Here is a 15918-nt window from a genome sequence, read left to right on the forward strand (position 1 = left end):
GCCCTGGAGACCATATATGGACAGATGGTGATCTGAAGCTGATGACGTGGTCCCTGCTCTCTCAGCTAAGCCGACACTTCTCTGAAAAGGATTCCCTGCCCGATGTCTGTAGAAGCCATTCTGTACTGTGAGTTAAGACTTTCAAAGTATTTACTATGCGGACACAGCGCCGGGACACAGCGGGACCTGGGGGGAGAATCCGTGACAATCTCATATCTGCCCGTGACGCGGGGCAGAGGTACGAAAAACGGGAAAGTCCTGTCAAAATCGGGACGGTTGGGAGCTATGATATTTATATAATGACACATTTATTTATACACCATAAGGGTGCATTCACACGAACGTAATGGAGACCGATATCTGGCCACACAATTTGGAGCCAGTTATCGGTCCTCATTGACTTCTTTGCGGTGAGCACATTTTGTCTGACCACACTGTGACCGTGCACGGCAAAATATAGGACATGTCCTATATCTTGCCACGTTAGGGCGATGGCCTTGTGCTGTTCTATGGAGAGGAGAAGGGTGAGTGGCGCTCATCCCTCCTCCTCTCCAGCACACGGACGTGTGCCAGCCTGGCCTGTGGTACACGTCAGTGTGAATGTACCCTTACACACAAGTATACACTCATGCACACACATTAAAGCAGTGATATATACATTTATACACAAGTCATACAGCCCCAGTAGCCTGCTGACCACATGGAGGAAGTATGAGTCAGGAAATATAGATGAGAGATCCCTAGTTCTGTTTTTTGCTGTCCCATTCCTCTTCCCCAACAATTTTTATCTGAGCTGCCGATTCATGCTGTGTACTGTGGAAGATGTGCACTGTTACTTACATATTACCATGTAAAATGTTCAGCATAATATGTATGTAGTGGTGATCATCCTCCATTCTTTAGTGTGTCAGGTCGAATGCTGGGCCCCTGATACTGTGGGCCCCATAGCAGCTGCTGTGACTGCTACCGCTGTAGTTATGACCCTGACCTAACATATTATGATCTCATTTACTAAATGGAATTAAATTTAATTAAATTTACTGTAATGATAGATAATTATAGGTTCATATTCGTGTCACTTACAGCAAATCACCAAGAAGCCAAATTAACTGGAACTGATCATCTATGGTCTGATAAAGTGGTCTACAAAATAAAAATAAGGTCAAAGTTATGGTAAGTGCAACTGCAATACTTAACTGCAGAAGTATTTGTCTCAGGAAAAGAGGATATGGTAGATTAAGAGGGTATTTATCAAGAACTGTTTGTATTCAAATATGTATAATATCTTCCGGTATAGCATTGAGGGTGGCAAATAAAAAATTCAGCATTCATCTATTAGAAAAAAAAACAATACAACTATGAACTAATATAAAATAATAAGGGTTTCTTTGCAATGAAATAATAAAAACCTCAGAAATAAAAATAATTAGCATTCAGAAGATAAATAGATCATAACCAGATCTGTCACATGGCAGGGAGGACAGTGGCAAGAATCTTCAACATGGAAGCCTTGCCAGGCTGGACATAAGCACAGGAATTTGCATGATGGAAACAGCAGTGTACAAATGCCCAATATTTTCCAGGAGATGCCAGTATCTTCCATTGAAATGTATACACAGTTAAGTTTTAAAAGATTTAGGTTGCATTTTGCAATGTATGTTGGAATTGTTTTGGGCACTTTAATAGCTACATTGCAACATTGGTAAATACCAACCATAGAGGATTAGATAAAAAACTCTAAAACTCTAAAATGTTATTATGGGTTATTTAAAAACTGTGTTGCTCTGCTCTGCTCTCTCACATTGGAGGTTAATTTTCCTGACGTGTTACCCGAATATTTCCGATTTGCGCCGATTTCCCCTGAATTGCCTCGGGATTTTGGCGCACGCAATCGGATTGTGCCGCATCGTCTCCAGCATGCACGGTACGAAAAACCCGACGGATTCTGAAAAAACGCAGCATTTAAAAAAAAATGTGTTGCGAAAATTGCACTTACCTTCACTCAGCCCGGCTCGGTGTCTTCTAGTGTGTTCCGATGCTCTTCAGCGCAGCAGCGCCAACTGGTGGACGGCGGAGGAACTGCCTTAATAAATCCCGCCGGACCCGAATCCAGCGCAGAGAACGCGCAGCTGGATCGCGAATGGCCCGGGTAAGTAAACCTGCCCCATTATGTCTCTATCTAACCTCCCGTATAGCCCTTATGTCCAGGGTCCTCCTTCCCTTTGTTCCACATCTCTGTAGTTTTTGTACTTGTATGTGAACCCCTTATTGATTGTTCAGCACCATGGTGTTACTGATGCTCTATATATAAATACCACATAATAATAACACATATAAAGCAGAAAATTGGTTTTATCAAAAATAGTAAGAGAAAACTAGGTCCACACTCTACTCTACATCATGATTTTTATGTAAAGTATATGTAGGTAACACCACATATCACAGGAGATTATTCCTGTTGTATCTTGATTAATATGAAGATACAGTACCTATGGTTCTAGAGGCTGTCAATGGAACAAAATACACCAATGAAAGTTATGTGACTTATATATATAAATAGTACAACACCTTGAACCAAACCTTCAGCATTTATAGTCTATCTTATATAGATTACCTACCCACGAATAGCATGCAGTGAGGGCATCTGATGTGCATTTTACTCCTCATAAGGCTTCCTGAGTTTTCTCTTACTAATTTCGATAAAACCTATCTTCTGCATTATACACTCACTGGCCACTTTATTAGGTACACCTGTCCAAGTGCTCGTTAACACTTAATTTCTAATCAGCCAATCACATGGCGGCAACTCAGTGCATTTAGGCATGTAGACATGGTCAAGACAATCTCCTGCAGTTCAAACCGAGCATCAGTATGGGGAAGAAAGGTGATTTGAGTGCCTTTGAACGTGGCATGGTTGTTGGTGCCAGAAGGGCTGGTCTGAGTATTTCAGATCTACTGGGATTTTCACGCACAACCATCTCTAGGGTTTACAGAGAATGGTCCGAAAAAGAAAAAACATCCAGTGAGCGGCAGTTCTGTGGGCGGAAATGCCTTGTTGATGCCAGAGGTCAGAGGAGAATGGGCAGACTGGTTCAAGCTGATAGAAAGGCAACAGTGACTCAAATTGCCACCCGTTACAACCAAGGTAGGCAGAAGAGCATCTCTGAACGCACAGTACGTCGAACTTTGAGGCAGATGGGCTACAGCAGCAGAAGACCACACCGGGTGCCACTCCTTTCAGCTAAGAACAGGAAACTGAGGCTACAATTTGCACAAGCTCATCGAAATTGGACAGTAGAAGATTGGAAAAACGTTGCCTGGTCTGATGAGTCTCGATTTCTGCTGCGACATTCGGATGGTAGGGTCAGAATTTGGTGTCAACAACATGAAAGCATGGATCCATCCTGCCTTGTATCAACGGTTCAGGCTGGTGGTGGTGGTGTCATGGTGTGGGGAATATTTTCTTGGCACTCTTTGGGCCCCTTGGTACCAATTGAGCATCGTTGCAACGCCACAGCCTACCTGAGTATTGTTGCTGACCATGTCCATCCGTTTATGACCACAATGTACCCAACATCTGATGGCTACTTTCAGCAGGATAATGCGCCATGTCATAAAGCTGGAATTATCTCAGACTGGTTTCTTGAACATGACAATGAGTTCACTGTACTCAAATGGCCTCCGCAGTCACCAGATCTCAATCCAATAGAGCATCTTTGGGATGTGGTGGAACAGGAGATTCGCATCATGGATGTGCAGCCGACAAATCTGCGGCAACTGTGTGATGCCATCATGTCAATATGGACCAAAATCTCTGAGGAATGCTTCCAGCACCTTGTTGAATCTATGCCATGAATAATTGAGGCAGTTCTGAAGGCAAAAGGGGGTCCAACCCTTTACTAGCATGGTGTGCCTAATAAAGTGGCCGGTGAGTGTATGTGTTGTTTTATTAACCAAAATAAAAGTTTGCAATTTTTTAACAGGAAACCAACAACCCACAGACAAGACAAGCTAGGAATCTACAAAGAAACAACTTGATGAACCAGGAACACTTATTCATAGATTCAGGCAAAGTGACTGTGACAATCTTCTTATATTTGTTATCCATGGTCTCCTTCCTTATAAAATCTGCTTTTACAAGTATGGTAATGGTCCACTTGTCATGAAAAGATGTTAAAGTACGATGAATATTGACTTTTGCTGGTTATTAAAAGGAAAATTCAACTTAGTATAGGACCCCAGTGATTTAATTGTCCAATGACATCACTGGAGAAACATCCTGGAGAGGGTTCAATGTAGAGCCACAAAACTGATAAGGGGTATGGAGGGTCTTAGTTATGAGGAAAGATTAAAACAACTAAATTTATTTAGTCTGGAAAAGAGACGACTACGAGGGGACATGATTAATTTATAGAAATATATGAATGGTCCATACAAAAAATATGGTGGTAAGTTGTTCCAGATTAAATCAAATCAAAAGACGAGGGGGCACTGCCTCCGTTTGGAGAAACCAAGGTTTAATCACCGGAGGCGACAGGGCTTTTTTACTATGAGAACGGTCAATCTGTGGAATAGCCTGCCTCAGGCGCTGGTCACAGCAGGGACAGCGGATAGCTTCAAGAAGGGTCTAGATGCCTTTTTACAGCTAAATAACATTGATTGTTATGCTATATAGAATTGTTTCCCCTCAATCCCTTCCTCATCCAATCCCTTCCCTTCCTTGGTTGAACTTGATGGACAAGTGTCTTTTTTCAACCGTATAAACTATGAAACTATCCTAAAGATTGGCAACAGCCAATCACTGGCCTCTGCTAATGTTCACTCCTCCCCCCACATTCAGGGTGTCAAAGGAGACAGCAGGTGACATATCACACTATAATCACAATATAGAGTCTGCGATCATGGTGCTGGGTAGCAGGGGACAAAGGCCTCATCCATAACCTGGGAGGTCTCTGGCAGGTGGAAGCACGTGAAAGAAGGAATCGGATGTTTCTCCCTGGGGAAACCCTGATGTAGAGGTAGGGATCCCTGGTGGTGGTGAATGGGGTGCCTTTGGTAGTAACAACCTTACAAAAGCCAAAACAGCAGTAACATCAACTGGGTCAAGATGGTTGGTTGGATAGTGTTCCACAGGACATGCTCATACCCTGGTATAGGTAGCTTCAGGTTGGAGATGTATAGATAGCTGCTTCAGCAGCAGGATGATGAAGACTTCTGAAGGTGGATGTTTGCTTGGGCCTGGTCTCCACACAGGCTTGTTGTGTCAGGGCAGCGTGCCACAGACACACGTGCTTCTATGAAGCTTCCCAGTAGGCTTAGGTAGAACTCTGGAACTTTCCATGCATTTGTGGTTTTATAAACTCCCCTTGTGAGATAGCAAGAATATTATCCAGCCTGCATTGTCTTTAGAGTATCATAACAACAATCTTATTGGTTACACAATGACAGCTTACTTCTCAGGTAGATATTTAACAGCTGCATCACCATTTTCAGACACTGGAAGTCTCCATTGGTTGATCAGGCCTTAGAAAACCTTATTGACTGGAGAGTGGATTTGATTTTGCCACCCTGCATTGGCACTGCGCAGGCAGGGGTGTTGGAATTGTAAGTACAACATATGGGAAAAATGAGATGTAAATATAGCAAAATTGTAATTTTCCCCTTAAATGCAACAACATAGATATTGAAAGAATTGAAACATTTTAATAAATCTCCACCCAATTATGACATGTTAAGAAACTAAATAATATATTTAATAGAGGAGCACTTGGTGCACCCAGAGCCATTTACGGTTGTAATCTCTGCAATAACAATGTGTGTATACCTACATCTGCCAAGAATATGTCTTCTTTTTTCCATTTGTTATTAGTGGTAAGAAAGTTAAATGAAAAACACTGGAACAAACCAGAAACAGGGACTGGTGTATAAAAATTGTAAATTAAAATGAGTGTTTGTGAACTACCCTGCAGATATGATGAATCTGAAAATTCCACTTTGGAATGAGAAAGCCACAAAGTGAAATGTAACCCCCAGATTAATTATAACATCATTATGAGAGCAAGAGGGGGCATGCACAGTATGGTGTCAAGGTCAAATATGTCTTCAGAAGCTCAAACTTATCATACCGCTGAGACTTCCACAATCACAAAAGCAGTGGTGTTATTATCCCACAAAAATGGCTAGGCCCCGGTGGGGGATGTTGCACAGTGCCGATATATGAAGAAAAGAGGCACATGTCATGAGGCAAGTTGGACCTCTCTCCTCAGTGATGAAGGGGGGACAGCATCAGAGGGACATTCAGCTGCTTCACACCAGGATGTGCTGCCTGGTATTTCATTGGAATTGAACTATGTTACACTAGTACAGCATCTGCTGTCGAGTTGTGGATGGTCATAGTTATAAGTGACATCTCTTGTAAAGACATAAGTTAGTTACCAGGAAAGTTGTTTAGGTTTTTTTCCTTTTTATATCATTTTTTAAACAATTTTTAAACTTTTTTTAATATATGATGTATATACTGTATACTACTGTATTGTAGTACAGTATATGGCACTTTTACACAGTATTCATTAAAATAAGCCACTGGCTCATTGTAACAAAGCTGCAGAAACTAGACAGCCTCAGGTCCGCCGAAGACCTGGAGACCTGCCAGGCTGTAGGCCTGTCCTCTGGTCCCAATACCAAGCACTGTGACCATAGCGTACCCAAGGCGGCATAAGCTAGCTCCTCCGGTATTCTGGGTATCTGCAAAGTGCATCTAATCTCACAGAAAATAAGCCATATAGGTCCAAATTGGTGGAGCATTTCGGTATTTTATACACTGACAATGTGTACATTTTTTGAAAACTACATTCAATTTAATAACAGTAAAACATTTAAAGGGTTAACAAACTTCGTAAAAGTTGTCTTACATATGTTGAGGGTTGTAATTTTCTAAAACGTTGTAATTTACAAAGTTTTACTATAACTTAGGCCTCTCAAAGTGACTTGAAATATGAGCAGGTCCCTCAAAAGTATGATTTAGCGTTTTTATGAAAATGTGAAAAGTCGCACCTAAAGTTCAAAGCCTCATAACATTTTACAAAAATGAGAGAATGCATAAAAAATTCATAAAGCAGACACCGGAAATGTTAGTTATCAAGTTATTTTGCTTTTATGACTACGTTTCCAAAAAGTAGAAAATTTTGATTTCCATTATTGAGAATTTTTCCAAATTTTTGCCAAATTTCCTTTTTTTGTAAATAAATGCAAAACACACACGCACAGGAAAAATAGTTATATGCACTTGTCTATTTATTCATAAACTATTAGGGGGATAACACAGGAACAAATCCATAATTCTAACTTTATAGAGAGCACAAATATGTACATTTTGTGGAAATCACTAAAATCTATTGCCTTTTTACAGGATACTTATTATAATATTTGTAAATATATTTGTATTATAATATTATTACAGAGAGAATAGCTCATGTAGAGTAATACTGGCTTCCTCCACTTTGTTACTTAACATTCTCCTTCCTTAAGACATGGTAGTATACTTTTCCATATAAGTCATTTGGAAAAAGATGATATAAAGGTTACATTCCGTGTACTTGTATGAGCCTACAGTTAGATGCAGTGGTCAGCCTTGGGCAATGTAGTCTGGATTCATACACTACCAGCCTTGTTCCTGACATCTCACAAAGCATTTCTTTAAGGAGAAAACAGAACAGTCTTTGTAAATAGCGGTTCACATTTCTGAAATGATGAAGTAACATTTAGGCACTGGCTAGCTTACAGAATAATATATGCCAAAATGCACAGGCTTGGCAAGGCTAGTATATCATTATACACTGTAAAATAACTAGTAATAATACAACATGCAGCGTTAAAATTCATAATATAACCCAGACCTAAGCATTATATATCTAAGTATATCTATTACTGTTTCTACCACTGTGTGTTAAAGGAATATTACTGCAATCAACATTCAATACTTATCTAAAGGATGTGTTATAAATAAGTGGTCACAGAAGCCCTTTCACTGTTGAAACCCCACCAATAACTAAAATAGGGATTCAAGGGAAACCTCTGTTGCGTCTTAACTTCACAATTTTTTTTCATTTTAATAATTATAGACTATGAATACATTGACAATGCATATATTTGACTGCTCCATTATACTGTAATCCTCCTTCCTGGAGTAGTGCAATGATTAGGAATAAGGGTGTCCGCAATCTAGTCCCTGCTTGGCATCAGTCAGTGATCAGAAGCTAAATGTATCACCTGTGGATAGGTCAAAATGGAAAGGATAAATGTTTCTAGTGGTGCTCCTAGCTTGACTTTCCCATTTTTGTACATGGTGATATACAGATGAAGGCATACTTATCAATATTTAGGAACAGGTTTTAGGACATCAAAACTATACATATAGAAAAAAGTAGCGGCTCACCATAAACCATTGAAGGAAGAAAACTTGAGAAGTCAGCAGATACATGAAAGAGTCACAGCATGGAGAGAAAAAACTCTGGGCCTCCCTAGGAATATAAACTCAAGTGGGAAAAAATGAAAAAAATGTATGTCCAGCATGAAAAAAAGGAAAAAATGGTAAAGATAAAAACTACTGTTTATTTTAGTCATTAGAAACTAATTCACATGAAAGCAAAAGAACGCATTGATGCATTTCAGACAATTAAATGTACTTTGTCATTATGGAAAATGATGACTATTTTGAATGGCTTTAATAAACAGTAGTTTTTTTTACTTCAACATTTTTACTTTGTCATGAAGATCCACTTTTTCAGATTTTTGCACCCTTTTTACCAGACCATTACAACCCATTTCATAGCACAGGTGCTATACCATTGGTAACTTCATTTTTATGTACATGCTCCGCAAATAAAGTGGACACATCACACTTAAAATGACTAAGAGCATGTTCTAGCTCATTCCGGAGAATTGCCCATTAGTACGTAATTCTGGAAGGTCTCCCATTTATTCAATGTTTTAAGAGATTTGAAAGTATGTGTGAAGGGGCGGGAACTCTTAAATGTTTTTACCTCCTGGTTAACTGACATCCCTCAAGCAACATTTTGAAACCCAAAGCACGGAAATTAAAAGCAAGAAGGATGATCAACTATTGGTGCATTTCTGATGGCGTTGTACATAGTCAAGGTGACTTTCACACTGGACATCAGTTTTTTATACTCTTTCAGGCCAATTTATGAAGCTTTCTAAAAGGAAATCTGCATTGGTACCAATAATAACCAATCATAGGATCAGTTGCACTGTGATTGGCACAAGTAGCATTATTTATTGTGATACCTTATAAAGAATAGGGCAGCACGGTGGCTGAGTAGCACTTCTGCCTTGCAGTGCTGGGGTCTTGGGTTCAAAACCCACCAAGGTCAATACCTGTAAAGAGTTTGTATGTTCTCTCCGTGTTTGCGTGGGTTTCCTCCGGGTACTCCAGTTTCCTCCAAAACTTACTGTTAGGTTGATTAGATTGTGAGCCCCATGGGGACAGGGACCAATTTGACATGCTTTGTGCAGCACTGCATAAACTGTGTGCACTATATAAATAAAGAATTATTATTAATAACTGGATCATCAAACACCCCTTATTCACCCCTCCTTTCTCACGGTATTATTTTTAGATCATGTACTGTTTGTGTAAATGAAAAATCAGGGAATAGAAACAGGATCATATTTGGGAGAGTCCTGCAACAACATGGCCACAGTTTTATGGCCCAAAATCTGATGACATGTTTTCTTCAACACTGTGAATGCCTGTAGTGAGGAAAGCACAGTTACTGGTGTGCTGGTGTAAATGTTAAACGTGTGCCTATCTTATACATGGGGACCTTTTCATTAATAGCACAGGCGGTCCCCTACTTAAGAACACTCGACTTACATACGACCCTTAGTTACAAACGGACCTCTGGATATTGGTAATTTATTGTACTTTAGTCCTAGGCTACAATAAACAGCTGTAACAGTTATCAAAAGGTGTCTGTAATGAAAGCTTTAGTGTTAATATTGATTCTTATGACAACCCAACATTTTTAAAATCCAATTGTCACAGAGGCTAAAAAAGTTCTGTCTGGGATTACAATGATAAAATATTCAGTTCCGACTTACATACAAATTCAACTTAAGAACAAACCTACAGACCCTCTTGTATGTAACCAAGGGACGGCCTGTATGTGATTTAGCATGTGGATTGCTCAACACGACCTCCAATTACATTTTCATGGCCAACAATTGATTTCAGTGGTGTTATCTCATTGCCCAATAAAAATGACTAAATGTCCCTGCTCCTGTGCTAGCAAATAACAGTGCTCAGCACGGCGTCCCACTTTTTCATTATCTGCTTGTCAGCCTGATAGAATAGGAAATCTCACCATGTCTGCCCAGCCTTACATAGCTGTAATCTGCCTCGCATAGTGTAAATGACAGTTTGACAGGCTACAAAATCTTACACTTTGTTATCGCTGATAAGACAGCGCTGCAGTTAGGGATATGGCTAAACAAGACTATATGTCTGTTGCAGTCTAATCATTCCTAGCAAAGGCTAGTTGTGGGCAGTCAGGCAGAGCTTCCAGAGGGAGGGTCTTACAATTGGAGGTGAACTTCATTGCAGTAAGGGAAGCCAGAGAGTGCAACACAACTGTACAGTGTGTATCCTGTATCCCAACACAAAGAAGATAAGGTGCCTTAGGAGCCTGTGGAGCACTACGCCCTGCTGGAAGAAAACTCATTAACCGACCCCTATAGATTATTCCAGTCTAGTCTCCGGGGATAGTGAAGCACAGAAGGAGCATGTTTCCTTGTATGTGAGTGAGAACAGCCAGTGGGAATCCTTCTATGCTGCACATCTGGAAAGGAAAGTCACAGCACAAGTCTAAATGTTGGAAGCAGTGCAGAAGTGAAGAGGGTGTGTATCTGAACAGGACTTGGATGCTGTAGAAAGAGAAATATTTCATAATTCAAGAAAAGAATGGCGTGTGCCTTCCTTATGTGGCATGCCTGTGTGCTACTTACTTTCTTGGGATACCTGTGCCCTTGCAAGGGATCATTTGAAGGCAGTGCTTTTCACTTGGAGGCTGAAGGTAGTACATCTACCACCAACAGCAAGCAAGACTTCAATATCATAGACATCCAACAATCCTACATTCCTGCCAGGCTGATCCCATTATCACAGGTAACAATCCTTCATATTATAAATACAACAGTGTCAAGTGTTCTTCTCATATTAAGGTTCAAGAAATGTAATTCTGCAAATCATGACATTCAGAATGTACCAAAAATGTATCTTCTTTTTTCATTGTAACAGAATAACTAACAAATTGGAGATAATTCTCTTTGGTGAATACATGAGAATATGGGAATTGCTTAAATATCACTACCCTGACATAAAGTATTTTTTGTATTGTATTTTTTTTTTGTATTTTTATTTTTTTCATTGACTTGAGAATATTTCAAGAGATCAGTAAAATACAAACTACAATTTATTATACCCAGGTGTGACTTGAAATGTTAGTCACAAGAGATTTTTATTCATCTTGATGCCCTGGTGCTGAGGGCATCATGGTATTTCAAAAAAATTCTTGTCTAAAACTACTATAGAAATGCAGCTTAGTTAATCTTATAGTACGTACTTATGGATGTCACCAAATATCGAGCTCCGGGTTAGGTAAAGGAATGATAAATGTGGGAAGGTACCATTTGTATCCACCAGCGAAGTACGAGGTAACATAAATATCCTAGGTACTATGACATATCTTCCAATGCTTAATTGTGGAGCACAAAGGAATTGAACTATATTTGGCTTTGAACCTATATGCATATTGGAATTCTTATTGGGGCACCAGCACATCTATTCAATGCATAGTCCTGCACACACAGTACGTTGAATCCAATCTTGGCAATGTTCTGTGATCTAAACAACTTGGACTCCAGGTATTCATAGTTAAATAAAATATACCAGCACATGAACATGTGCCCTTCTCAGGCCGTTGTCCATTGTTTGTGGCCTGTGTGTCATTGATGTGGTAAGTCCACTCACATGTCAATGTCCACTGAAAAGACTGTCCGAGCTGCAAACACAGATGGGAATAGATTCTATAGTTTTATAGCTTAGGCAGTCAGCATACATATGTCCCTGGAAACCATGGCAGAGTGTATGAGCCCATAGTAATGAATGTCCTCATGCTATTCATTTAATTTTGGGTGGTACATTTAGCATAAGCCGCTACCTGGTTCTCCAGAATAGGATGAAACCCCACCCCTTCAGCAGCATCAGGAGACTCCTGGTGTATCTGACAGATATACAAATCTATATCAGGCCCTGCCTTCCGGAGATTTTTCCATATAAGACAGCAACTGTTTAGGTTGAATAGTCACAGGCTATAGCAAATGAGCAGGTGAAGGGTAGAAATGCCCCACTCTAGCCCCTTTCACACCCGCCTGCCGCACCCACTACACATCCTTCTATGTCAACAACAGATAAATGCCCTCCATAGTTTGTGTGCATGGATCCTAACTCTACTGGCCAAGGGATAATCTAGCAGGAATTCCAGGGTGTCTTCTTTCCTTAACTGTGAAGCAGCTGTAAAGAGTTCATTTTGCTTTAAGCCAATTGTGCATAGCTTCAGAGTGTAATGTATGTGGTACAGGTCACCAGGAAAGTTAAGGATTATAAAACACACCAAAGACTTTAAATAATACATGTATGCACCATAATATGTTTCCCAAAATAACTAGTTTATAGGTTAATGTAAAATCTGCAATCTTGAGCTACAGCAACTAATACACTTTAATGGATTTGCCCATAAAAGAATGGGGATGCCAGAAACAGCTGGCTAATGGGTGCATGATGTGTCCTAACCCATAGATCTTATATTGATAGCTCACCAATATCATTATAATGGAGACAAATTTAAATATTAGCTAGGCCATTTCAGTATGAAGCAGGTAAAAAAAATAGATTGAAATGAAAGTAGGAAATCCTACCATCGAAATCAAGAATGAAAAACCAAGGGCACTTACTCATAGATCAAGGCACCATGACTTTGGTAATCCTATTATATTAGTTATCTATGACCTCCTTCCTTCAAAAATCAACTTTAAAATCATGGCAATGAGCCTGAAAGGCTCTTGCTGCATTTCTAGAGCCCCTCCTTGCTTTAGTATCACAGGCTTTTACACCCCTCCCTGCACTCTCTCAACACTTCACTCCTCCTTCTGCCTGCTGTAATCTCACTGCAGTAGAGGAAGTGTCGGTACACAGTGGGAAGCATGGAGAGGCTCTGGGAATGGCTCCCAGGGTGTGGGTGGGGCCTCACTAAGCAGACACATTACTGTATTATCCATCTAGTTTTGTGGGGTAACAATGCGGTTACATTATCAGGGTACAGGGTTTATACGCACTATCCTCTGGCTTCTGTACTAACACACTGACACATAGAGATGAGACAGATCAGAGATGATGAGATGCCTATTGCACACACAGCTCTACTTCATCTCACAGATCATAAGATCCATTAGATGCCTATTACACACACAAGTCTGCTACATCTCACAGATATGTTCCTGTCTTTCCCTTCCTCCAGATCACTTATCTCCTTGTAGCTTGTGCTTTGCAGCATCTCTCTCCGCTCACCATGTGCTGACAGGATGTGAATCAGTGAGAGTCTCTGAGCTCCGGGCAAGGGGCGTGGCTACAGGCACACAGTCCAGACTCAGCTCCACAATCTCATACAAAAACCCAAGATGGCGCCTGACCTTAAGTGAGAAGTTACTGGGTTGTTTCTAGGGTAAACTGAAATTGTGTACAGCAGGACTGATGGAGACAGGTTGGACTTATATCTGTGAAGTGCTGCATTTTTGTTAATAAGAGTAAATTAGAGAATGTGTAATTTTGTTATGCTGTGTACATATAAGAAACTTGTCTTCATGGGAATACCCCTTTAAAATTAATGTCACTGAGCCATCAGAGGTAGAACGCCATTAACTTTGTGAGCACTGATGGTCTATGGCAGAGCAGGGAACTTATTGTTCTCTTGCTCTGCTATAGACTAAAGTCTATTGGATACCACACTCAGCTGTTAAAGCACCAGCCAGCTCAGAGAAAAGCCAGGAAGCCGGACCTGCACATTATGTGAGCTGATTCATGCAGCCATGCGACCGCCTGAATTACCCACATTTTGTGGGGACCCCTTCCTGGGCCAAGTGGTGGTGGGGGGGGGGGCATCTGCTCCGGTAGCCCACTCTATAATCCACCCCTGTATAATGCTGAAGATTTACAGTCATGCACTACATATAAAGCAAAATAAATAATTCCTATTATCCTGCTTTGTCTAGATGTCACTACAGCTCTATAAAGATAACACAAATCATATATAAATAAGATTAAATGCAATGTTATAAAAGGATATCATAGGATTGAGATATTTCCAAACACTAAAATAGATGCAGCCACTTCACGTTTTGTAACACATACCAAAGCTAAGCTGAAGTTAAATGCTATCCATGTCTGGTTTGGAGAGTGTGAAATAGCAGTGAATTTATCTAGATACACATACTGTCAATGCACCATTTAGAAAGGTGATGCAGCAGTGTGAAAACCAGATCTGTGACGTGGCTCATGGTTTCAATCATCAACACACACTAGATTATTTCCCACTGATTACTACAGGGATGATAGGAACGTCTCTTACCACCATGAGATGGAGCTGCTCCTATTACCTGTTCAGCTTGTGCTACAAATTGCTCTATAATTCTTCTCTACTATTTTATATTCATGCTACTGACAGTGACCTTATAAATAGAGCGGAAAGCTAGATAACGTTTATACTATACAAGCTTAGAAAGTTGCATAACGTTATCATTATGAAATAAGACTGCAACCCAATAAAATGAAAAATAATAGTACAAGTTTCCATATTATGGCATAACTATGTAGAGTTGTTATTCAAAAAGACTATCTGCTATAGGTACTTTAAAAGTAGTCAACATTGCTGAAACACATGTTTTCAAGAAACACGTTTACCAAGGAAGTGTCCAAATAGAATTCAGTAGGGGTTAAGCTGCCAGGTACTTAAAAAATGTAACATTAAAGGGGTTTTCCCACAAAGTAAAGTTAGGCTCTATCCTATGACTGTTCTGCTCCATAAATCTCTATGGAGCTGACGGAAATTGTCAAGAGCACCAGTAGTCTGACGGAACGGTGAGGGGTCCGACGAACCCCTCGTTTTCGCAATCTGTGGGGGTCTCAGCACTGAGACCCCCACTGATCAGAAAGTTAGGCCCTATCCTGTGGATAGGGAATAACTTTAGTTTGTTGGAAATCCCCTTTTAAGCATTATCAGGTATATTAGAAACAGTCCAGATCCTCATGGGTGTCTATAAGCTCAAAAGTCACCCCACAAATAATAAAAACATCCTTGTGTTGCCTGTTTCCCAGTGATCTGAGTAAATTAAGTCTTTGTAAATAAGCTTCTTAAGGTGTGTGACCACATTAGCTAATGAATACAATTTCCTCTGCCTCTGCCTGTCAGCAGGGCCACCATCAGGGGGTTTTAGTGTAACTGAGTTCAGGGGCCCCGAGGAGGAGAAGGGACCCCAAGTCACAGGAAACCCTTCTTTCTTTCCAGGTGAAGAGAACTCACTGTGCACACAGAACTGGATTATCATTCTGTGGGGGCCCACAACATTTGCCAGTCAGGGGCCTCAAACGTTCAATATTCCTTAAGAGTACCCCCCATAGTACCCCCCAGTTTACCCATAAAACAGAATTTCCAAGTTTGGACAAATTAAGATTTGTCAAATATTTTTAATTGTTTATTTGATTTGTATAAACAATTTAGATTTGAGGGTGTTGCTAAGTTTGTTTTCATTACACAGTTCATTTTCCCAGTCAGAATTATCTCGTAT

General features: G+C 40.2%; 1 protein-coding gene across 1 annotated transcript in view; it reads left to right on the forward strand.

Annotated features, from left to right (window-relative positions):
- The first annotated feature begins 10497 nt into the window (after positions 1–10497).
- The window catches only part of LAMA4 (laminin subunit alpha 4), an 88510-nt gene continuing 83089 nt past the window's right edge, over positions 10498–15918 (forward strand). Inside the window, exon 1 of the mRNA XM_072141761.1 lies at positions 10498–11185. Coding sequence (XP_071997862.1) covers positions 10982–11185 — 204 coding nt within the window. The 5' untranslated portion in view covers positions 10498–10981. The remainder of the gene's footprint in view (positions 11186–15918) is intronic.

Source organism: Engystomops pustulosus, chromosome 3 (assembly GCF_040894005.1).
Source record: "Engystomops pustulosus chromosome 3, aEngPut4.maternal, whole genome shotgun sequence".
Lineage (NCBI taxonomy): Eukaryota > Metazoa > Chordata > Amphibia > Anura > Leptodactylidae > Engystomops > Engystomops pustulosus.